Source organism: Medicago sativa, chromosome 1 (assembly GCF_051527215.1).
Source record: "Medicago sativa cultivar Bolivia chromosome 1, Bolivia_mono, whole genome shotgun sequence".
In the NCBI taxonomy this organism is placed as follows: Eukaryota; Viridiplantae; Streptophyta; class Magnoliopsida; order Fabales; family Fabaceae; genus Medicago; species Medicago sativa.
In genome coordinates this window covers 92,026,498-92,052,261 of record NC_140749.1, presented here as the reverse complement: position 1 = coordinate 92,052,261, position 25,764 = coordinate 92,026,498, and the positions used below count along the sequence as shown (strand labels likewise).

Genomic DNA, 25,764 nt, shown 5'->3' with positions numbered 1-25,764 from the left:
ATTGTCCCGATGCGATCCTTTCGCACGTGTAGTCTTGAGATGACCTTAGAAGTAAGTTAGAGAGCTGTTTAGGATGCTTTCATAAGCTCCAGAAGTCTGTTATGGTGACTGAAATTAGAAGTGTTACTACATGAATGCTATAGTGATGTTTTGTGCTATTTATATTGATGTAATTAATTCTTTATGTGAATGTTAACACATTCCAGTGTTGTTAATTGTTGTATGTTGCTGCTGTTTTCTGTTGTCGACTGTAGTGTCTTGAGGTTGCATGAGTCGGTCTATGTTGTTGGAATTTAAGAAGTTGTCCATGATTATGAGTCGTATGAGTTGTACACGTCGTTGTCTAAGTTGTTGGAAGTCGAGTTCATTGCATACTCATTAAAGTTGGGGGCTTTAGGCCCGGCAGCCTTTGTGCTCATTAAAGTTGGGGGCTTTAGGCCCGGCAGCCTTTGTGCTCATTAAAGTTGGGGGCTTTAGGCCCGGCAGCCTTTGTGCTCACACGTTGAAGAGCCTATTATGCTCATTTTGTTGCTGATTGGTACCACATGCATTTGCATATCAAGAAGTTCATGATGTTTAAGTTGTCAGGTTGTTGTCGAGTTGATAGAGTTGCATGGTCAAAGATGAGTCGTGTTGTTAAGTTGTTGTTGAGTTGATAGAGTTGCATGGTCAAGGATGATTTGTGATGAAAATTAGTAATGGTATTTGATGATTGTATTTGTTATGTAATGAAAAATGTGCTAATTGTTAATTGTTGATATGTTATTAATGTTTAAGTTGTTAAATGCATTTTATTGGATTATATGCTTAATGTATTGATTATGAAATCTCACCCCTTCTGCGTATATGTTGCCTCGACCGTGGGTAATGTGCAGGTAATAAAGATTAGAGGCGTTCATGAGTGGACTCTTTGTTGGTGTCTAGGTGCTCTGATACGTAACGGGATGGGGGCTTGCTTTTACTTCTATTCCTTACGTGTCTCTTTTATGAACTAATTTATGAGATTTTCCAATAAGGCCTGCGTGCCAAGACTTTTAGATGTTGAACTATTTTCCGCTGCAACAATTTTAAGATTTTCATGATGTTGAATTTGAAGGATAATTATTATTATCCGTTTTATGATTTAAATGAAGTATGTGACATTCCGTTGTGATCAAAATACTCTGATTTTAAATGAAATTTATATGTTGGGAAAACGGGGTGTTACATCATACCACCAAAACATAAACTTATCCAAAAAAACGGTGAAAAAAAAAGGTCACCATTACATATGTAAGTTCCAATTAAATTACGTGAAAAATGGCTCTCGTCAGTATTAATTGTAGAAACAATTCAAGATAGAAAGAACAATGTCTAAATCCCTTTACCCTAATTTTTTTTATGATTGAATTATCCATAAAAAGCTTTGCAAACGCGTCTCCATCTCCACACTCGATAATATATACTAGAATCTCATCTCATACAGTAAAAATATATAATAGCACGGATCTTGTGAATGACGCTCGACAAGACATTAATGTGTTTGTTTTCCCAAACGCTGTGATACTATTTTAGTTCTCAATTTCAACTAGACTGAATATCAGAAAATATGGTAGGAGAATCTAGTATTGCATACAACTTGGCGATAAAAGCAGCACTACATGTAGCAGACTAGTTAAATAGACGTACAGCACAAATCAAATCACGCAAATAGATGGAAATCATAGGCGACTTATCACAGCTTCCACCTCAGACGGGGTATAAAGATGATACGCTGGAGCAACCCTGGCAATGTCAACGTTGTTGGGAGTGACCTAATGTGAAAGTACAGAAGAAACAAGTTAGAATATATTCTCAGTAGGGGGACAAACAACTGGAAGTAACATGCATTTGGTTTTAATTTTACCTTCTCTTCCATAACTTGCTTCAGAATTGATAAAGCAATAGTCTCAGCTTCTTGAAGAGTTAAGTCCTGCACAACATAATAAATCAATACCAAATTCACTTGTTTTCATGTCATCTTGATGCCTCTATCCTGAAAGATAATCTTTAAGCAAATGTTGCATGTTCTCGAACAGAAATTCCAACAACATTTTAAATTATAAAACACTTAATGACTTCAACATTCTCCAGACAAAAATATACAAGAGATGGACAAAAATGTGAGAATATCAATATGATTTGTAGGCAAGAGTTGAATATGATTTATAGGCGAAACCCCAAAGAATTAAGGTAATTAATATAAATTGTTATTTGCAACAGTATTAAGGTAATCAATTAACATAAAACATGTTTTCATTCTTCTCAGCAAAGATCCAAGAATTCCAGGTAACAACTCTCCTCATTATGGGGTCTGCATCCTCTCCATTCGAGGAGAGAATGGAGAACTCCATTTTGAGTATCTATTTAACAAATTAAGATTCTCTCCATTTCTCAAAACAAATGGAGCGCTTCATTTAGAGTGAAAAAGACACAAAAAGTAGCTAGTGTATGAATTTTTTTACATCATTCAGTTGCTTTTAATTTTTTTAATCTCTGTGTTGCTCACTCTCCAAATAGAGCCCAAATTCTTTTAGACGCAGAAAGGATCTTAAGAGGGGTGACCAGCGAGGGTTCGTCATCTATAGTAGAAAGATGGGGTAGCACCTATAGTAGAAAGATGGTAGAAATTAGACTCAGGTGGTTTGGGCATGTAGAGAGAAGACCTATGGATTTTGTAGTAAGGAGAGTAGATCAGATGGAGGGGAGTCAAATCACTAGAGGTAGGGGAAGACCTAGAAAAACTATAAGGAGACTATTAAGAAGGACCTAGAGATTAATAAGCTGGAGAAAGACATGGTTTTTCAATAGAACATCATGGCATCGTTCGATTCATGTAGCCGACTCCACTTAGTGAGATAAGGCTTGGTTGTTGTTGTAAAAACATAAAATGATTTGAAAATAAATAAATCTCAGCAATTCTTTTTTTAGCCATGTTTTGAATCTGCATGCACTAAATTTGAGACTGGAGATCTCCATTTTCTCCACAGTTGGAGAGGAGCTGGACTCTTATTTACGTGTTTTCAGAGTCTTCTCCACTTTACCATCCCAGCTAATAATTTTAATGATATAAGCAGAAAGCAGAATAGAGATTAAGAAACAACCCACTGTAAGAACATGGATACCTTGTTGAATTGTTCTTGCAGAGAACTGTCAGCACCTTCTGATCCTGAACCAATAGCCTTTGCATTGCATTGCCAAAATGTGCCAGAAGGATCAGTGTAATATCTGCAAATCAAAACATTTAACCTCAGCAAGACCAATAGTCCAGAATGAAAAAGGAAATAAATGATCAGCAGCAATAAACTAAACCGTATCATCTAGTGACTGCTGAATTAATAGAGCCTGATCCTACAAAATCAAAATACCCATGCTGTGCAATTATTTTCTGTTTAAACAATGATCTGCATTAATTTGTCTGTGATGGGAATGGATATGAAAATTGCTAACAATTGAGTCTCAAATCCTAATTGGGGGTAAGATGCCAACTACCACTAAATGTTTCCTGTTATGGTTCAAAAGGTGCCAAGTTGCTACCATGAACTAGTTTGAACAAGAAACTAAAAGATCAGTACATGTTTTGCTCCGAGAGTTGAACAATGCAGTGTAGACTGCAGAACCGCACAGAAAAGATGTATTTACGCACACATCAATGGTAAGAGTAGGATGTGTATTCCTAAAACTATAGCATCATTCTCTTTAAACCATTAAAGAAATAATAAGAAAGAGTGAAGGTCTACATGACTACAAAATAATTGCAATGATCTTCACAAATACTTTTGAGAAAGGAAAAAGAAATAAAAAAGAAAGAAGTGATGGGCGAAGATGGCATGTTACTTCCAAGGAACCAAGTGAAACAAAAATGAGAAAATTACAGGAAAAAAATTCTTGTCAAATATGTCCGGTTTAGAAATGTTTTAACATCCACTCATTAACCACTCTTTGCATATGAATATCCAGAAAAATTGCGACTGTTCTTGAAATATTTGTCACCACATGTCCTTTCTCTGTAATTTAACTAATCCCCAGAAAAGAAAGTGTAACATACAAGGAACAACGGCATCAAATAAAAAAAAATATCAATATCATAGATTCAGACAAACACAGAAAATGAGTCAAAAGGACAAGTTGATCACATGACTCAGAAGTAACCATGGCTTAGATGGAATATATACTTACAGGCTAGGTCCATTCTCGTCATGGCCAGCAATAAGGAGAGACACTCCAAATGGTCGAGACTGCCAAAGAGAAAAAATAAATGGTATGTGTTATACAGCATACACAATATTGTCCAACAACACCACTAGTAAGTATCTTTTACAAAAGAAAAAAGTTTATCGTCACATGCAACAAAACCCATTTGTACACTAATAAAAAAACACCTTACAAAAGGACAGTGGCTTAATCCTTTCATAGGAATGTTTAATATCCAACAATAGATTTTAAGTTTAGGATATTTGTGCATCTCAAAATATAGTAACAAGAATTCTATTTACATCTCCATTAAACATTCAGAATATGCAACACACAAGGCATTGACATTTCTAGCAAATTTATAAATAAAAAGCGATCATGCAAGTTCACAGGTTTTGGGCCTTAAAGAAAGCACTGTAAGCAATCAAACTGAAATAGTCACAAAAAGCAAAGCTAAGAAGTTATATACCATGGATTCTTCATCACCTTCCCCAAAGCGCAAGGCTAGGTCACAAAGAGCTTGAGTTGTAGACTCTACAGTCATCGGTTCACCATAAGAGAACCTGTGATTCTGTGAAAAATAAACCAAAATAGATCAATATCAATATCGATCATTAACAAATCAAATCCAACTACATACAACATTCTATTCTATAGAGATGATAATACCTGAGTTTCAACTCGTGCATGCTCAACAAGTGTACGAGCATCAGCAATCAATCCACTCATTGCACAGCCAATGTGATCATCAATTTCCATAATTTTCTCCACACTGCTGGGCTCCTGAAAGTGGAATTTTAACACAAAATTGTAATGTATGTTTCATGGTAAGTAACATTATTTTTACAATAAATATGACTATAAGCACGGCAATCATTGTAAGTAAAATGAACATAAAAAATCAAACTTCAGAATTACATCTAAAACTGGGTATAACACGTTTGGATGTGCGTTTTGGTCACCCCCACCGCAAGTTTGTGGACATTTCACATGGAACTGCACAAGCTACAAACTGTAGCTTCTAAAGCAATGCACATACACTTTCTATCCACCACCAAGACAAACATGTGCGTAGTCAATCCTGCATTGTGGTGCGGAGCGGTCAACCCCAAAAGTGGGATAGAGGGATGACTGCTGTTTGATAATTTGTTGGACAAATGACATGAATAGTACCCCCACTCCGCACTGCTAAACTGACTGTTATAGTTAACTGCGCCATTATTAACCTCACCATAGTGGCGCTATTTTGCGCTATTGACAAACTAGATCTAGAAAACAACCAGATATCCCCATAATTCAATTTATTCTAAACACATCTGTGTCACACATCAATCAATATTTTGCACGCATATTTTTCTTACTTGGGCAACAGTAGTGTTGATGAAAATCTGCCCTAAAAAGGGCAAAAAAGGCGCAGGGTCCGGGAAGGGGTCCCACCATTTGGTGTATTGTACGCAGCCTTACCCTGTTTTTACACAAGAGGCTGTTTCCAGGACTTGAACCTGTGACCTTACAGTCACATGACAACAACTTTACCAGTTGCGCCAAGGTTACCCCTCGATGAAAATCTGCCCTAAATTAACAAAAAAAAATTACATAAAAGGGAATAGGTACATACCAGTAGAGGCGAAGTAATACGCTTTTCAACAGCAAGAACCACACCCTCTTTCGTTTTCAAGCCAATCGCAGTTGATCCAAGCTGAAATCCAACAAAAAAAAAAAAAAATAACAAACACACCAACCCGAATACAGATAGTTAAAAACCCTAATAATAATAATAGAGGGCATAGTACCTTAATAGCTTCAATTGCATATTCAACCTGAAACAAACGTCCTTCGGGAGAAAAAGTGTTGACTCCACGGTCATACTCAGTTCTAATTCATTCACAGAATAGCAATTAATTAGACCTAGAAACAAAAATCCTAATACATTTGGGGAAAATTATGAACGAAATCGAGAAAAATAGAGAAATGTAAATCTGTGCCATAAAAGAGTGAGAGAGAAAAGGGTTTAACCTTGTGAGAAACATGTTGGTTTGATTTGATTTGAATGGATGAGATAGATCACTGCATAAAAATGGCGGAGCGGAGGGTTGAGAAATCGGGAAAAAAGAAGAAGAAGAAGAAGAGAAAAGGGTGTGAGATTGGAAAAAAGTTACCTAAAGGACTCTCTCTCTCTCTCTCGCTGGGTTTTTGGTTTACTTCGATTTTTCGCAGTGTGATGGGTTTCAGAGTGTGATGTGGGCTTTTTATGGCTTCGATTTTGCTTTCTTGTTCAACAAGGGGGCTTGTGAAATTAATTTCACAAAAACCTTTTTTTTTTCTTGAAGAAGAGGAACAATTTTTTAAAAATTAGTAACTAATTAGACAAAATTATTGATTTTGCGTTAAAAAAATTTATTGATTGTTTTTTCCTTTAAAACAGAAGCTATTTATGTTTGTTTAGTATCCACAAAAATCATTTTTAACTTGTTTATATGATATCTTCTTGTTTTTTTAATAATTAGATTTTGTGAAAACCTAATTCAATTTTTATTTTAGAGTAAAAAATTATGTTTTTGATGAAATGTTTTTTTTTTAAAAAATAATTAAATTATAAACAAATACTTAAAAATGACAAAAGTTTTTGTTATTTAAAAAATAGTTTTTTTCTTAGAAAATCTATAACAAACACACTCATAGGGTCTGTGTGGATTGAAATAAAAGTGATTTTGATATTCAATAATTCATAGATAATTTTTTGAAAGATTTTATAAAAAATAAAAATATATTGTGTGTTTTTTATAGTAATAAAGATCATTTTTTTAATTAAATAATAGTTTAGTTTGTTTCAATACAATATAATACAACTAAGACAATAGTTTTTTTATGTGATGCTTGATTAGCACACGCCTAACGTGCACTAAGTCATAACTTTGAAAAGAAGAAAATAAAAGTTTCACCAAAGTTTGCAATCATATAAAATAGGACCCAAGTCACCAAGAGCAATAGAGCATGGTGTTGGTCACCAAGAGTTTGATGTTGCTAGTAATCTCATAGTTAGACTTAGAGAAAGATGTTGATGAATTTCCAAAAAAAAAAAAAAAACAATAACCACTAATGTAAGAGAAACCACTAATGTAACATGTTATCACGATATACCTTGTTTGGCTAGACCTTGTGAAGGCGTCCTGAGATATTTTTCATGAATATTTTGTCCTTATTCCATTTGTCTTTTGTTTTCATCTGTACAATTTTTACTATTTTTAAAAATGCACCATCTATCTCATTCCATTTATTCATATTTCATTATCCACACCAGGCCACTTCATGAATGATGTAAGCTCCACTCCACCTCATTTAATTCAATCTCATTCATGTTTATACATATAGTGTTCTGTTACATAGGATAGGATATTATTATTAAGAAGGGTCATTTTGTTACTTTGATTAATTGGAGTGGCATTATAATCAAGGTGATTAATTCTTGATGATATCTACAGGTTAAATTCTAGTATATGCAGATTGAACCACACATTTATTGAACCAAGATGTTGCATGAATGAATCCGAATGGAAATCAAATGATTCAAGTGGCGTGGCTTTGAAGAAGTTCAAGAAAGACAGCGTTTACATTGATAAAACTGGCAACTTAAGGAACTTCAATCACAAGAAACTTTCCAGGAAAAAATGTAATCTATTCTATACTGTCTTACCTGAAACACAACATAAGTTTGTTCCCTTAAACATGTCTTTTTGTGTGTAAATGTTTCTTTAGACCATTTTAATGGTTTGAAATATCTACGGACTTTGCTTAAATGTGTTGTTATTTTCTCATAATCATGTTTTTTTTTTTTCCGTCCACAAGGCTCGAACTTGAGACTTTGCTTACACGTGTTGTTATTTTCTTTGAGTAGGTGGTTCTTTGAGAGGAAGAGGATGGAAGTTTGGTTCTGGATTTGTTGATGGGATTTTCCCAGTGTTGAGTCCCACTGCACTGAAGATTTTGGAGTATCTTCAAAAAGAAGTGGATTCTGAGAGAATTTGGGGTTCACTGGATAAGCTTCCACCATCTCTTGATGCATGGGATGATGTTTTAACTGTGTTTGTTCAACTTCGGATGAGAAAACAGTGGGATTCAATCGTCTCGGTAAGAAACACATGCTGCTAGCTAGTGCTGCATACTAATCTTATACAACTTCACATTTTCAATTTATTTTTCAATGGATTGCCTTTTCAATGTATCACATACTTCCATTTTATTTTTCATTTTTAGCAATCTAAATATTTGAATAATGAATTCCCTTTTGCAATGTTTCACCATCGAATCCATCGTGAACTTGTGATTCATGTGTTAACATATACTTCACAGGACTTGGAATGTGACAATATTGGATATACATTTGAATCCTTAGGCAATGATAGTTACTTTTAGGTTTTGCTAGTCATAACAGGAAAGTAAGGAACAAATTGTGTTAGGTGTGACTCATAGGTTGCTGATGTGTCATGTATAAATTGGATGGTAGTATTTAAACACAAGTTGTAATTTGTAAACCCTAAGCTTGAATAATAGGAAGGTACTGTAGCACAGTTGGAGACGTAGACACAATTGCCCGAACTCTGTGATCAATTTCTAACAAATTTAAATTTGTTCAGATATGTAAATGGATATTGCTAAGGAGCTCCTTCAAGCCAGATGTAATCTGCTATAATTTACTCATCGATGCTTTTGGACAAAAGTTTCTATACAAGGAGGCAGAATCCACATATCTGCAGCTTCATGAGGCTAGATGCATTCCTAATGAAGATACCTATGCCCTTCTTATAAAGGCCTATTGTATGTCTGGAAAGCTACAGAGTGCTGAAGCTGTCTTTGCAGAAATGCGAAATTACGGTCTTCCTTCCAGTATGTTCATGAATCAATATTGTTTTAATCAGTACTCCGGAGTTTACAACGTTCACACACTCTGCACACCGACCACTTGCGTTAGACCCTGTTGGCTCGTGAATAAACTTGTTCATCCATCTATGTTGAAATAGAACTAGGATTAAAAATGGGGATTGACACAATGATGATTCTCGAAATCATGATTAGTTTAAAGCACAAAAGATATATCAACCGCTATTATTTATAATGAGTAAGCTTTCATATCAGTATTCTCTAATCTAGGATCAGATCTACGATATTAACATAGGCATGTTTTCTAAGTCAATCTAGTGTATTTTCAGAACTACTTATATATAGGCATTTATTTGTGATAACTGGAAATTTGATTCTTTAAAACAACTAACTAATAATCAGAATGAATAATTCAGGTGCTGTTGTGTACAATGCTTACATAAATGGATTAATGAAAGGAGGAAACTTTGATAAAGCAGAAGAGATTTTTAAAAGGATGAAGAGGGATGGTTGCAAGCTATCTCCTGAAAGTTATACAATGTTGATTAACTTATACGGCAAGGTAAGCTTTTAACAGTTTTTTTCCGCCTAAAATAAGACCTTGACAACTTGGAAGGTAATTTTTTATTCTGAATCGTGCTACCAATGTGATGAGTGATGACTGCATTGGGGGTTTCTCTGCAGTGGCGAGCCTCCAGGACCCAACTTGCCTACATTTTTTGTTGTATAATTTTGTACCATGGTGGAGTCAATGTCAAGAGCAATGACCTTTAAATTTAGGATAAATAATTTCTTAATTTATAAAGCATATACAGTATGTTGGATCCCACATGCATAGCACATAGGATTTGACTAGTCATAGAATAAATACCATCAATTCATTCTTTGACAGTGGAAAGTTTCACAGCACAGACACAATTATGTTAATGGAATTGAAATTTGAATTTTATGCAGGCCGGTAAATCCTATATGGCCTTAAAAGTGTTTGATGACATGTTAAGCCAAAAGTGCAAACCTAATATTTGCACATATACTGCTCTAGTGAATGCATTTGCAAGAGAGGGATTATGTGAGAAAGCAGAAGAAATATTTGAGCAGATGCAAGAAGCTGGACTTGAACCAGATGTATATGCTTATAATGCCCTTATGGAAGCTTACAGGTTGTTATATACGACTGTATAAATGTCTTCTTCATTGATTAATGTATTATCCCTTTGATCTATTGGTTTATATATCTAGAGAAAAAATAAATCATAATTTCTCTTCCCGAAACAGTCGTGCAGGCTTTCCTTATGGAGCAGCAGAAATTTTTTCACTAATGCAGCACATGGGATGTGAACCAGATAGAGCCTCTTATAATATCTTAGTAGATGCATATGGGAAAGCAGGTTTTCAGGAAGGTAATGATCTTCCCTGTAAAATTCTCATTTAGTTTTGTTTATTCACATAATCCTAATGCTTGGTCCAACAAATTTTAATCATTTTATTACTTTTTCTTCACTTGTTTACCTATGTGATTGGTCTAACACATGTTTTTATTTCTTTTCCTTTTGAATGAAACAAAGATGCTGAAGCTGTTTTTGAAAATATGAAAAGAGTTGGAATAACACCAACAATGAAATCCCACATGGTACTTTTGTCTGCCTATTCCAAAATGGGAAATGTGACTAAATGTGAAGACATTCTTAACCAAATGTGTAAATCTGGCCTAAAACTAGACACTTTTGTTCTCAACAGCATGCTCAACTTGTATGGAAGGTTAGGCCAATTTGGAAAAATGGAAGAAGTTTTAACAGTGATGGAAAAAGGATCATATGTAGTTGATATTAGTACATCTAATATCTTAATACATAGGTATGGACAAGCAGGATTTATTGAGAAAATGGAAGAACAATTTCAATTACTTCTTCCCAAAGGTTTAAAACCTGATGTGGTTACTTGGACAAGTCGTATTGGAGCTTACTCTAAAAAAAAGCTTTACCTAAAGTGCTTAGAAATATTTGAAGAAATGATTGATGCTGGTTGTTATCCAGATGGAGGAACAGCTAAGGTACTTCTAGCAGCATGTTCTAATGAAGATCAGATTGAACAGGTTACAAGTGTGATTAGAACTATGCACAAGGATATGAAGACTGTTTTGCCAGTAGCATAAGTTTTTTTGTTTCTGCTAGTAGTAGCATAAGTTTTTGAACTTCGAGATTATACCAGAAAAATATAATATATCTATAAAATTTATAAATGAAATTTAAATATTAGATAATGCATTTTGTAATAAGATGCAAAAGCGATTTTGATGAAAGGAGAATACTACACATTGGTTGTGTACAAAAGAAATTGAAGTAGGATCAGTTACGAGAATTTAGACAAGTTTTATTTTTCTTCTTTTGATAAGACAATTTAATTTAGAATTTGTGGGGTTTCAAAGTAATGAAATGCATAAATCCTTATTTATTAATTTTGTTAAGTCTGCAGCAACTTAACTTAATTTTTTTCCGCTCATTTGCAAAGTAGGTTTGCAATTATTTAACCTAACAAATTTCATCTAAAAAAATGCATCGCGTCAATTTCATTCCTATCCTCTTGCCTTTTTTTTTTTTGAAGCAAATATTTTCTACACTTTTAGGTTTGCAATTATCTTTATTTATTAATTTTGTTAAGTCTGCAGCAACTTAACCTAATTTTTTCCCTCCACTAATCCCTTATTAGGTTTGCAACAACTCAATCCTAAAATTTTGGCTCTAAATTTGCATCATTAGTTTGTGATTATCCATGTTACCTCAACAAAAACCCTAATATTTTCCTCTTTTTGTTTTTTTGACAATATTTTGTACACAATACTAGAAAAATTTATCGCACTAATTTCATGCCTTTTTTTTGACAATATTTTGTACACTTTTTTTTTAACCAATTACATTCTTTTTTTTTTACAATATTTTGTACACTTATTTTTTTAGGAAATATTTTGTACACTTATTTAATACTAATAAAATGCATCGCACCAATTTTATGTCTTTTTTTTTACAATATTTTGTTAGGTATCTTAATTCTTATCCATATTATTTATTAATTTTGTTAGGTCTGCAGCAACTTAACATATTGTTTCTGTAGATTTTTTTAATTTAATAGATATCTTAATCCTTATCCTCATTATTTATTAATTTTATTAGGTCTGCAACTTAACTTATTGTTTCTGTAGATTTTTTTTTTGACAATTTGTTGTACACTTATTTAATACGTTTACAAACAGAATACCCTAATTTCCATGCAAACTTGGCTACCCAAAATAATTTGTTAGGAACCATGAACTACATTAATTTTTTATGTTTAACTATAAAAGTAATAAATAAAATTGACCCGGGGTTCGAGCCCCCGTGAGCTTAACTCAGTTGGTAGGGATATTGCATTTTATATGCAGGGGCCGGGGTTCGAACCCCGTACACTCCACTTCTCCACAATTAAATTGTGTGAGCTCTAGCCACTAGGCTACTTGACCAAAAAAAAAAAAATTGACACGTGCAACAATATAATTTTGTATTCTTTTTATCTTTTTTCTTTATAATTTTTTTTATTATCATTTGATTGTAATATTGTATCTCTAATAATCTAATTTGTGTTTATTGATCGGCCCATGATCTTACGGGTTAAAGATTATTTATTGATCTCTATTATAGTCGAGAAGACCCGTGCGTCGCACGGCTCAAAAGTCTATTAAGACATATAACATACATGGATATAAAAATACATTCGAACGCCAAAAAAATTTGTAGTATGTAAACGAGGGTCTACTTTTTTTTTTTTTTTGTAAGGGAAGGGTCTAATTGTTTTGTGAATACTTCTATTTTCACTTTTAATTACAAATCTTATTTTCAATGTGTTTCGTATTTTTAAAGATTTGTATAGGAAATAAAGAAGAAACAACGGTTTCACAATTTTGTGTCTAACTTTTTAAAAGAACAATGCTATAAACTTCGCAAAGAATCTCAAAAACATCACAGATAATAACCAATCATGTGCTAGAGGGCAGCAGTGTTTTGCGTGTCAGGTTTAGAAGGCTAAATGACTTGGTGGATAACAAGTTTCTAACGGTGACTGAGATGTGGGTTACACTTGGGTGACTTTGTGTTTGATGACTTTGTCTTCGTCTCTCTCCTAATTAATAATTATCTCTCATTAAAATAATTTATTTTAATCATTCATCCATCACTTTCTTTCATCTAAAATATACTAAAGCCACCAAATCTTAAAGCCACCCGTGCATTTTCCTTGAGATGTGTACTTTAAGGTGGGGTGTAGGAGGAGATGGATGGAGGTGGTTGAGATGTGTACTTTAAGGTGGAGGATTGTAGTCTCTTGGTGTCTAACATTTTTTTATCACATGATGGTGTGCATGACAAATGGAAATGGAAGTTAGATTCGGACAAAGGATACCCGGTTTGGGGTGGTCACGGAAATGTCAAGGGATAAATAAGTCCTCTATGATATTGTTTGGATATAAGTGGTACCGTTGAAGATTTATTTGTTTGGATGGAGATTGCTTCAAAACAAGTTATCTACTAAAGATAATTTGATCCGTCGTGGATGTATTCAAGTTAATTCAGGTTTTTTTTTCCTAAAAAAAAAAGTTAATTCAAGTATTTGTACGATTGGATGTGGAAAAGAGAAAAATGCGGACATTCTTTTTTGGGGGTGTGACTTGTTTGGGACTTTGGACGCATATGGCCTCTTATTCGGAAATGGTTGGGAATTTGTTCAGACGACATGATGCATGTAGTTGATCATTTTCAACATTTTGCTCATTTAGAAGGCGATTCTAGGAAGGGTCGTAATTTGTTTCATCCGAGTTGGTTGGCTAGCATTTGGTTGTTGTGGAAGGAGCAAAACTATCACATTTTTTAGCAGAGGAAATGTCTATTCAATAGTTATCAAACTCTTTCCGATGGCTGAAAACGAAGGCCAATTACTTAGTGTTCCGCTTTAATCAATGGTAGATAAATCCACATCATTGTTGTATTCATGCTACACAGCTTGTGCTCTTTTCGTTGTTTTGGTTCCTTTATTGCAATATTGGTTGTATCTTTGAGTCCTAGCATAACACTCCTTGTGCGGATGTGGAACTCATTTCGGTTAATATATTTCATTTTGATTTTTTCACAAAAAATAACCAATCAAAAATCACTAACAAGTGGAATACATGAAAGGCTTACATAATACACGGAAGTCAATAAATAGTGGTGCAATGGAAACATGACAGCCTTGTCGTGACAAATTTGTGTGCCACTCATTCACAACAAATTGAAAAAATAATTAACTCTAATTTGAAAATGACACTTTATTGTAACAACAAAGGAAGTACATACAAGGTCCTTAAACTATTTCTCCAACCAAGTTTTAACCATTCCATTTAATTCGTCATATCAATATAGTCTCTAAAGTATCATAAAAACAACAACTTAATTGCTTAACACTCAAAAACCTGTTGTTAAATACATCAATTAATCTTCCAACCCTAGCAGGTGGCATTTAACATGGGAAAGGATAATCCTTTCCCATCATGGGTCAATTGAGTTCTACCAATAGATTAAATGAAGAACACTATTTTATCATAGTCCAGCAGTACTGGATTTTTTCCCCACCATCTTCCTCAATTATTTTCTCTCTCCTCCATACTCTTCTAATTTTTCTTCAATTTCTGTGTACAATCACGACACCCACTCTCTAATTATTTTTCTCCCTGATTTGGAAGTAGGAGTGATGGATTTTATGAATTCGTTTATGCTGGCTTGTTATAGTCAGTTATGTGGAACCACCATTGAGATATCAAAAACCACCATTTTTTGACTTTATAGATTTGAATAAATCAAAAAACTAATACTACTAACTTAACCTTGCATGTTTCAAATTGTTGGGGTCTGATTGTTACAGCTCCAAGATGCAATTATTCAAGACACAATTTTTTAATTGAGATTTTGGAATTTGGGTTCGGAGAAGTTAAGGGAGCATTTGGGAACACAATAATTCGATTGAATCTGGAAGCAAATTTCATTTCACAAAATGGACTGTTATGATTCATGCAGAGAAAAACCAAACATAACTCATTTTCTACTCAAATCCTCCATGTTGCTGGTGGTGGTGGGTGAGTGAAGAATGGAGGAGAGAGAAAATAATTGGGGAAGATGGTGGGGAAAAAATCCAGTACTGATGGACTATGATAAAATTGTGTTCTTCATTTAATCTATTGGTAGAACTCAATTGACCCATGGTGGGAAAGGATTATCCTTTCCCATGTTAAATGGCACCACCCTAGCATTACCCATTCTCTAAATTCTTAATTTTCTAATCGTTGAACAAATCAGGATTTTAAACTTTCACGAAGTTTTTGAAAGTTTATCTATGGAGAAATAGTTTAAAGACCAATTTAGAGAGTGTTGTGTGTTAGTTTAAAAATCAAATTGATTGTTTATTCTAAAAACTTATGCAGAATGTTGTTTTTTCGATTTAAAAAATTATACCGAACGAAATTACTGGGTGAGTCACGACCAGGTCGCTTTCTTTAAGACGTTTCGCGGCACTACCCTAGTTTGTGCAAGGTAGACTAACAACCACGCCGTCTCCAGGATAAAACAGCCTAGATCACTGTTACGAGTATATACTGCACAGTATATAGTCGCTCGAGAATTACACCTCAAAATTATGGTTCAATCGTTTGATCGAAGCCACTCGATACGGTACGTAACCGCTCTATTCGAAACCGATGGGACAGAAAGGAGTAGAAGAAGAAGAACGATTTAAAATCGAAGGGAGAAGAGAGAAAATCGCACAGGAAGCATCAACTGTGAGGTTTTGGTGTGAAGAATGAGTGGGGGGAGCTCTCCTTTTATAGGCAGAGTTCGCGAGAATTACTTGGGGATTAAGTTTGCTTAATCCTTAAGCAAACGCGTTTTACGCGTGACTTGGGGATTAAGTTTGCTTAATCCTTAAGCAAAGCAAACGCGTTTTCTTTAATTGGAAATATCCGGAAGTTTCTGGATACTGGTTTGGATCGGGTCGAAATGTAACACATTAATTTGTTACGCGAACGCTTTCGTATAATGAAAAATTAATTAATTAATTTAACATTTTCAAGCGACAAAAAATATATATATCAATTTTCCAACCCACGACCCAAGCCCGGCCCGGCCGGGCGGACGGCGGCGTCGCCGCGCGTGTGATATATGTATTTTGTAAGCGTTCACCCGTTCACAAAAATGGGTACCCCAAGGGCACACCCTTGGAGGTCACCCCACCCTTATATAAACACTTACTAGTTGGGGTGACTCTCCAATGTGGGACATTTTTAAGTCACATACCCACACACTAGTTTCTCATAGTGTTTTCTTTCTTTCCAATTTTTTCACTAGACTTTAACTAGTGTTCCAACACAGAATGATTAAAATTAAAGACCCGCAAGGGTTCATCTTGTCATGATTACTGACTTTTCATGGTGCAAATGTAAAACAATGTTGCACTATGCATAAGTTTTTACCACCACTAGAACAATAAGTTTCATCATATCACAGTTGAACCAATCCCACAGTAAGATTTATTGATCCAATAACAAAAATAAATTTGTACATGTTACAACAGCTACTCAGTTTGTGCACTATAGTACCTCGATACTATTTGACTCTGAAACTTATGCAGAGATACTTGCACTTGAAAAATGGTTATGCAATAAATGTTAAATTAAACTCTTTACTCAAACATATGCACAATTTAAAAAAATATTAACTTAGTTTAGTTTTTTTTTTTTTTTTGTGGTGGTCGGGGTTTGAACCTTGGACCTTGTATATATTAACTTAGTTTAGTTATAATAGCTATTTCAGCTTTTCTCTAAAAAAAAAAAGGTTAAATAAGTTTTTCGTCCTTATAAATATATTAAATTTTGATTTTAGTCCCTAAAAAATAAAATGAGATGTTTTCATCATCACAAAGTTTTTTGTTTTATTTTTGGTCCCAAATGTATATAATTTTGACATGTTTTTGACATTTTTTGAACATAATATAAATATATAAATGTTTTTTTTTGATCAAGAAGAAATGATAAAAACAAAACCAAACTACAATCTCAAGCGAGCAACTCCAAGAGCATCATCCAGAAGGGAATGCTGCAGTTGAGGAGGGAAAAAAATCCAAGACTTTAGATTATCCGAAGAAGAAGCACCATGCTTAGCAAGCCAATCCGCACACTCGTTGCCTTCACGGAGGGTATGATGAAAATTAACAATCCAATCTCGATGTTGCAGTTGGACAATCTGACTAATCAGAGGAGCATAAGGATGATGAGATTGGACATCCGACATGATTAAATCAAGAGTCATCCTAGAATCTGATTCAAGAATAATGTTCCTGTGGCCCGCATCATACGCAATACGAAGGCCATGAAAAATGGCATACAATTCGGCCGCCAAGCAAGAAGTAATACCACAAAATCCAGAAAAACCCAGCAACCAATCACCGTTATTGTTTCTAATAAGACCTCCAAAACCTGATCTTCCAGGATTAGAAAGAGAACTACCGTCAACATTAACTTTGATGATATTATCCAAAGGAGGAATCCATTTAACATGTCTAATGGGCTTCTGAACATGAATACAATTTGAACATAAAATAGTTATAATCTTGACATTCACATGAACATAAAATCGTCATTAAGAACAAAAAACAAAATAAAAAATTGTGTGAAGACGAAAACATTCAATTTAATTTTTTAGGGACTAAAATAAAAATTTGTTATATTTATATGGAAGAAAAACTTATTTTTTTTAAAAAAACTACTCCCTCTGTTTCAAAATACATGTCGCATTTTTGAAATGTGCACTATTCACATGACTTACTTTGACCATACTTTTTAACTAATATATAATTACAAATGTTAGCATGTAAGAATATGTTTGATTTGTCTCAACAAATATTTTTAAAATATTAATTTTTTATAATTTTTACTTTAGATAATTAAATATATTGACGGTGCATTAATATATATGAAGTGGTTGACTGCGACATATATTTTGAAAGGAAGAGAGTATTTCAATTTTGGCTTGTGAGTTCAACAAAACAAAACATATTTTAGTCTACTTCTGTGCACTCCAATCCAACCAACCAAGTCTCCAAGCACCAACTGTGAATTCAGTGCAGTCTGAAATGTCTGTTTTTTATTTATTATAAAATAAAAAAATAAATTAGCTGTACCATGAGCAACACACCTTTGTATGTCTCTCAATCTGTTGTTTAATTGTTTTGTGCCCACGGTGGCCTCGTGTTGCACGAGCAAGCTAACACCGTTACATAATTCAATTCAATCTTATATAAAACCAACCAAATAATAATAGAAATAAAAAAAAAAAAATTCAATTCATGTCACATATGTTTATTGAATATTGCATGGTGATTTGATTTAATAGGAGGTCCCGTAAACAAAACAAGGAAAGAGTTAGGGTAGGTGATGAGAAGAGAATCCATCCAAATGGGAAATGAATAAATAAATGAAGCAGCAGTACAACGAAGAAGGGGACCGAACGAATTCAATTTAATCTCTCTCTCCCATTACTAACTAATATATATAAATACGCTTCTTCTCTCTTCTTCTTCTTCTCCTCACTTAGATCTGTTACTCAGTTTCTTTCTTCCTCTTTTGATTGATTTATTGGAAATGGCGGGTGATAGTTGGGTACTGATGGTTACTGCTCAGACACCAACCAACATTGCTGTGATCAAGTATTGGGGTAAGAGAGATGAAACCCTAATCTTACCTGTTAATGATAGTATCAGTGTCACTCTTGATCCCGCTCATCTTTGCACCACTACCACCGTTTCTGTTAGTCCTTCCTTTCAACAAGATCGTATGTGGCTCAATGGCAAGGTTATTTTTCCTTCTTTTTTCTCTTTAAACTTTTTTCTTTTTCTCTTTTTAAATTTTCAATTCTTAATGGGATATTGCTGATTAATTAGCACTTTTTATGTGTATTTGTTGGATTCATTGGAAATTAATACAATATGCCATCAGTGCTAGTGTTAGTGTCAATGTCCTGTCTGGTGTCCGTGTATTTGTCAGTGCTTGTTTATGAGTTTTTCTCGAATTCATTGGAAATTCATTTGTCATACAACTGACACGACATAGACACATGTAGTTGCAAATTACTCCAGTTTTCTCAAATTACTACATGCCAGTGTTAGTGTTGCGTGTCTGTTGTCCGTGTATGTGTCTGTGCTTCATTGCTAGTTGTGTCCAATACTTGATTGTTTATTATCACATTTTTTATATGTATTTGATGGATTGATTTGAAATTAATACAAAATGCTGTCAGTATTAGTGTCGTGTCTGGTGTCCATGTATGTTTCAGTGCTTCATATATGTTGTGTCTACTACTTGCTTGTTTATGGTCACACTTTTTATCACACTTACGTAAATTCCACGAAATATGTCTCTCTGCGCTTTTATTATCACACTTCTGTCATTCTTTTACTTTCAATTTTTAATTGGTGGAATTTCGTTTTGTCGGTTAGTGTAGGAAATTTCTCTTTCCGGGGGAAGATTCCAGAGCTGTTTAAGGGAGATCCGTGCTCGCGCGTGTGATGTTGAGGATAATAAAAAGGGTATTAAGATCACCAAGGAGGATTGGAGCAAATTGAACGTACATATTGCTTCCTACAACAACTTCCCCACTGCAGCTGGATTGGCTTCATCAGCTGCGGGTTTCGCTTGTCTTGGTAATACACTTATATCGATTTTTTTTTCTTTCATGCAATTGTTATGAAATTCAATTTGTTGTCATACTCATAACAATTGCCACATGTAATTGTTATGAGTATGCCAACAAATTGGATTCCATGTAATTGTAATGGTTATTGGCCGGTATTTGTGTAGTCTTTCACCAGTTCTCAAATTGTGAAATCTTTTGCACATTCAATATTACAGAAATTGTCATTTTACCATAAGTTTGAGCATAATGTGGGCTGCATTGCATGGGTTAATCCACCAAATCTGATTGTCATTGATTAGCTGCTTTAGCATGTTTAAGATCTAAATCAAACAGGTCCTGGATTAGATTTGAAGTTGCATGTTACAAGAAATAGGTTTGAGGATCTTGGAATTGTTCGAAGTAGGCCCAATCCTATTATGGCACATCAGCCAGACTAAGACAGAATGATAAGAAGAAAATTAGAGGGAAGGGAAGAGAACAACATTCAACTCTGTTATCTCATTATCCAAACTCAGGAAATCGACTTCAACAATTTTCCCCATGAATATTTTGGTTATTCTAGAGCAAATATTGAAAGGACATTCATGAATAAACTTTGACCAGGTCCACCAAGAAAACAAAATCACGGGCAGTGACGATAGATTTCCAGTGGATATTGGCCTTGGATAATAAAGGGGGGGCCTTGGTGCAAAGGTAAAGTTGTTGTCATGTGACTGGAAGGTCACAGGTTCAAGTCCTGAAAACAGGCTCTTGTGTAAAAAACATGGTAAGGCTGCGTACAATTCACCAATTGGCGGGACCCCTTCCCGAACCCTGCTTATGCAGGAGCTTTAGTGCACCAGGCTGCCCTTTTTATTGGACTCGGATGATAATTGGCCTCAATTGCGTTGTATGGTATTTGTAGTTGGATCCAGATTAGCTGCAGTCATAGAACCCTACAGTCACTGCAGTTAGACAAATCTGATTCATTCAAATGATCCAACACTCATAAAAAGACAAGTAATTATCACTTTTAAAAATTGCCACAACATAGTTGAACTAATAAATGTTATTGGACCCACGTTTTCCCCTGACCTTCTTCACCGTTCTCACCATTGTGGATTCAATTGTAGTGCGAACTGAGAAACGCCGCCGTCGATATTCTTTCTTTTTATTGCTGTCTTCGTCTTCTATATTTCTATCTCCGCCATCACCAATCTTCTCTTTCTCACTCTCTCTCTCCCTGCCGTCATCTGTCTGGCGTTGGCTGCGGACATCGGATTTTGTTGCAGAAAAAATTGAAGTAGCTTCAAAAGCTTCTGCTATTATTCTAGTAACTTTTGATGCCTTAGAATCTGATGTGTTGAATGCACTCTCCACAATTTTATTAGATAATTATGTCTTAAAGTAATAAAACAATATATATCAGATAACTATAATAGATTGAATCGGTGGCCATTTGTTTCGGGTACATAATCGGTGGCGATATGACTATATAGTATATAAAGCTCATCAAACTAATAATATACATGTATTTCTATATCGACGATGATGACCATTAATTAATAAAAATCTGAGGAATACACCAGCACAGAGTAGCAGTTCCAGACTTCTGGTGTCTGGAAATTTGGCTTTTCACATTCTTGTGGTTTTGTCTTTATGGAGGAAAAAAAGAGAAGTGTTAGATCTAAACCGTGTATTAGATTGGATGGTGGAGTTTGTTTGACTGCGTGAATGCATCCTTTCACTAACTGCAGTGAATCTCAATCCGTATTTGTAGCCATAATTGAGGGACCAAGTATTGAGTTATTAATAAGTAGTCAATGAAAGAAATATTGCTATAAATTAATTAATTACCAATTCAATACTCCGCCATGTAGAACTTTTTCCTGGACAGACAGATTTATTCATTGTTGCATGTTTATTGTCTTATGTTTTGGATTCATAGAGGACCTTATTCTTTATTCAATAATCTTTAGGAATATTGCTTCAAACTTTATGTTCTTTAAGGCGGTATACACAGATATTCAATTTTATCTTTCTGTTCTGTCTAATGCAATTTCAACCTAATTTCCATGTTGTTTTAGTTACAGTAGCATGGTTCTTGGTTACTATTACTTTTATATGAGGGTTTATACTAGGCATCGCATTTCATAATAGCTTCTGTATGTCTTCTGTTTTGCAGTTTATGCCCTGGGGAAGCTAATGAATGTCAAAGAAGATGAAAGCCAGCTGTCTGCTATTGCAAGGTCTTTATTTTCTTTATGACTTTAAACTTGCAAGGTGTTATGACTTGGTTTGGACACTTGTATTTTGATTTTATATTTTAACGATTCCGAATATTGTTGTTACTATATACAGGCAAGGATCAGGTAGTGCTTGTCGTAGCTTATTTGGGGGATTTGTGAAGTGGAAAATGGGAAAAGTAAGTATTTTATTTAAATCTCTGTGGGCATTATATCATCTGAAAATCCATTGTAATTTGTATTCTTTTGATATTTATAGGAGGAGAATGGAAGTGATAGTCTTGCGGTTCAACTTGCTGATGAAAAGCATTGGGATGAACTTGTTATTGTTATTGCTGTGGTATGTCATATTTTTTTGACTCTATTTAATTGAATGGATGAACAGATTAGTTTTCTGTTCAGTTTTGACTTCTAATATATTTAAGTATTAAATGGTATGTTGTGGTCAGTTTTATGTGAAGCTCATATATTCTGGTTTCTAGTTTCCCATTTCTTTCTCTCAAGCTCTTTTTAAGTTGGTTTAATTTGCCTTGTTATTCTCTAATAGGCGAGGATAATATTTGTTCTATATGACTTACCTTTGATTTGAAGTCGACTCTCTCACTGGAAGTGCGGTTTCAACACTTCATAACAGCTTAAATGCTTCATTATTTTTTGACTGCATTTGAATCATATCAATTGCTTACAATCTTTTCTCTTTAGTATTCAAGTCGTCTACATACATGTATTATCTCATCATACCATAATACTAATTTGGCAATATTGTGGTAGAAGTTCACAATTTTGCTTCCTAATGTGTTAATGGCCAAATGGCAGCTGTGCTAGATTTCCACATAATTTTTTATTTATTTGCCCAAGCAGTATTTTTTATCTTGTAAATGAGATGTCTCCATTTCATCTAAGCACTATGGATCTACATTATCACATTATCTCATGTCAAACTTTTCTCAGTATTCCCATCTCATTATTTATTTCTAGGTTAGCTCTCGGCAAAAGGAAACTAGCAGCACCTCAGGAATGCGTGATACTGTTGAAACAAGTTTGCTTTTACAGCATAGAGCAAAGGTAGCACATCCCTTTCCTTCGTGCAATTTGTGTATCAACCATGTTAGATGAATATTACTTTGTATGAAAGTAGAGACATTCCCAATGTATATTTCTAAAGAAATAGATTTAGAACCACCTCTCCCCCTCCCTCTTTTCCTAAAACCTTTTCATTCTTTTAATACCAAGACCTCCCTACTTTCAAGCATCTTACTATTGTTAACATTGGAATTTATTTTCCATTTTTCTCTCTCAAATAGTAAGCATGAATTTAAACACGGTTGTTGATTACGAATGTTTAACAGTTATGTGCTTTTCTTTGTCTTTGTTATATAAATAATTATGCCATGGTAATTTAAGTTTGATTAATTTTTATTCATGTCTTTTTCTCATTTGAACCACAATAGGAAATAGTGCCAAAGAGGATACTGAAAATGGAAGAAGCCATTCGAAACCGTGATTTTGCATCTTTTTCACAACTCACCTGTACCGATAGCAACCAGTTTCATGCAGTTTGTCTGGATACAAGTCCCCCTATATTTTACATGAATGATACATCCCATAGGTAGGCTCTGATAATTGACAGTTGTTTATGACTATTATGTTCGTTTTATAAGATCACAAGTGTAGCACATTTCTGCTCTAATTTATTATCAACTATTCTATTTCACTTCAGGATAATCAGCATTGTTGACAAGTGGAACCGTTCAGAAGAAGCTCCACAGGTTTGAATTACTTTCTTGGTCATATATGTCTCGTATGCAGAAGGTTTATTCCTGGGGTTAAATTTTGTCAATTGTCTGGTTACCAATCACTCAATATTCTAAAACTAAAAGAAACTTCCTATGGTGTTTTATAATATCCGATTGTTTTTTTCCTAAATCTTTCATACTAAGTTCAAGTTCAGCCTTTTACATCAGAAGTAATTCATTAGTTACTTATTTGGAAAACAAATTAAAGGAGGCCATGTGATCTCCAGTTCTGTGAACATTGATATGCTTCTTTGCCGAATTGAATGCCAGTAATGTCTTCAATCAAGTGAAGTGAGCCAGCTAATGTGATGAAGTGCATGCATCGAGCAATCTTTGCAGACTGATTTAAACTAATCTCTTTGTTCCTCTCATATTATTATCAAGTATTTCATTACAGTATTAAACCTTTACTCCATAACTGGAGTTTCCTATGTCCCTGAAAATGCATATAATACCCACATGAATGATGTTTATATACACAGCTTGTTTGGTTGTACATATATAGTATATATTATACGGACACATATAAACAAACTAACACCTACAAATTCATAGGTTTCTATTTAAATACTAACTTCTAGTTTTGACGTGCAGGTAGCTTATACGTTTGATGCAGGGCCAAACGCGGTTCTAATTGCACGTAATAGGAAAGCTGCAACCCTTTTGATTCAGAAGTTGCTTTACTACTTCCCTCCAAATTCAGATGACCTCAACAGGTGCTTTTTAAGTTTTGGTAGTTTCATGCATACTATTCTCTAAGATTTTTGTCAATCTCTTGAATTTCTTACTTACCTGCAAAACTCTCTTCCCTCCAGTTACATTATTGGTGACAAGTCAATTGCAAAAGATGCTGGGATCAATGGAATAGAGGACATAGAAGCTTTGCCACCACCTCCAGAAATTAAAGACAATATTCCATCACAAAAGTACAAGGGGGATGTCAGTTACTTTATATGCACCAGACCAGGAAGGGGACCTGTTGTGCTTACTGATGAAAGTCAAGCTCTTCTCAACAGTGAAAATGGGCTTCCCAAATAAGGTACATGGGAAATATTCCCATGGTTGATCTATTCTTCATTAGGCTTATCTGTCCGGCTATATTAGCTCAAAATATTTTTCTTAGATGACCCTTTCAAGGAAGCCTGTTGTACCCATGACATGATTATTTGTGTTCATTCCAAGTTCACAGTTTCTGTTTTTCTTTTATATATCTGTAATTCTTATTTACAAATCTAGTTAGTCTATTTTCTGCGAGAAAAATAAGTCTTGTTCCTTTCCTGTATTGAATTGAGCACCTTTAATTTAATTCTCCTGAGCTTTGCTAGTTCAACTTGTCATCATTTTATGTGAACAATTTCTTTCCTTTTTCTGTATTTTGATCGATGGTTCGCTTTACTTGAAGCGTAATTGGCTGAAAAAAATGTCCATATATCATATGGAGTGACCCCCCATAACCAAAATTTTGTTCAAACCTACGTCTCTGGTATTGCAACATTATTCCATTTAGTACAGGCATTTTAACATCTTAACTTGATATCAAATCTAAGATTTAGCATAGTAAATGGTATTTAGCTCAAGGATGCATGCTCTTCTGACTCCACAACAGGAGTTTGGAGAACACGGCATCCTCTCTGTCTCTGGTATGGCATGTTACTAGTATTTACTAGGGTAGGTATGTCTCATCCTCACATTTCTGCTGGGCTAGCTGCTTCATCAGTGCCATTAATCTCGAGGGATCTGGTTGGTGATGTTGATGTTCTGCAGACAACCATCACATATTTCTATACCTGTTCATTTTAAATTTTAGTGGTATTGTTAACCATTGGAGGGGAGGATTGGAAAAGGGAGTTGGGCAAAAATACTTCTAAACTAATTTTAGCTTCCTCCAAAAGTGGTAGATTTGGAATGGAGAAA

General features: G+C 34.4%; 3 protein-coding genes across 3 annotated transcripts; 2 read left to right on the top strand and 1 right to left on the bottom strand.

Moving 5' to 3' along the window:
- Window positions 1-1,521: 1,521 nt before the first annotated feature.
- Window positions 1,522-6,435, bottom strand: LOC146959162 (proteasome subunit alpha type-5). The gene is made up of 10 exons (XM_085740704.1): window positions 6,372-6,435; window positions 6,229-6,279; window positions 6,006-6,087; window positions 5,831-5,911; window positions 4,882-4,995; window positions 4,682-4,783; window positions 4,198-4,256; window positions 3,144-3,246; window positions 1,886-1,951; window positions 1,522-1,793 (listed from the first exon to the last, which is right to left on the bottom strand). The coding sequence occupies exons 2-10, from the start codon at window positions 6,240-6,242 to the stop codon at window positions 1,701-1,703; spliced, it is 714 nt and encodes a 237-aa protein (XP_085596830.1). The 5' UTR covers window positions 6,243-6,279; window positions 6,372-6,435; the 3' UTR covers window positions 1,522-1,700.
- Window positions 6,436-7,488: 1,053 nt separating this feature from the next.
- LOC146959161 (Tetratricopeptide repeat (TPR)-like superfamily protein) lies at window positions 7,489-11,389 on the top strand. Its single transcript, XM_085740703.1, has 8 exons — window positions 7,489-7,530; window positions 7,695-7,882; window positions 8,108-8,340; window positions 8,847-9,096; window positions 9,507-9,652; window positions 10,045-10,250; window positions 10,366-10,490; window positions 10,656-11,389. Exons 1-8 carry the CDS (start codon window positions 7,526-7,528, stop codon window positions 11,240-11,242), a joined length of 1,740 nt encoding a protein of 579 aa, XP_085596829.1. The 5' UTR covers window positions 7,489-7,525; the 3' UTR covers window positions 11,243-11,389.
- A 7,336-nt stretch (window positions 11,390-18,725) lies between these two features.
- Window positions 18,726-25,180, top strand: LOC146959160 (GHMP kinase family protein). The gene is made up of 10 exons (XM_085740688.1): window positions 18,726-18,988; window positions 19,638-19,836; window positions 21,994-22,057; window positions 22,170-22,233; window positions 22,314-22,394; window positions 23,033-23,119; window positions 23,506-23,663; window positions 23,775-23,823; window positions 24,445-24,566; window positions 24,666-25,180. The coding sequence occupies exons 1-10, from the start codon at window positions 18,779-18,781 to the stop codon at window positions 24,886-24,888; spliced, it is 1,257 nt and encodes a 418-aa protein (XP_085596814.1). The 5' UTR covers window positions 18,726-18,778; the 3' UTR covers window positions 24,889-25,180.
- The last annotated feature ends 584 nt before the right edge of the window (window positions 25,181-25,764 follow it).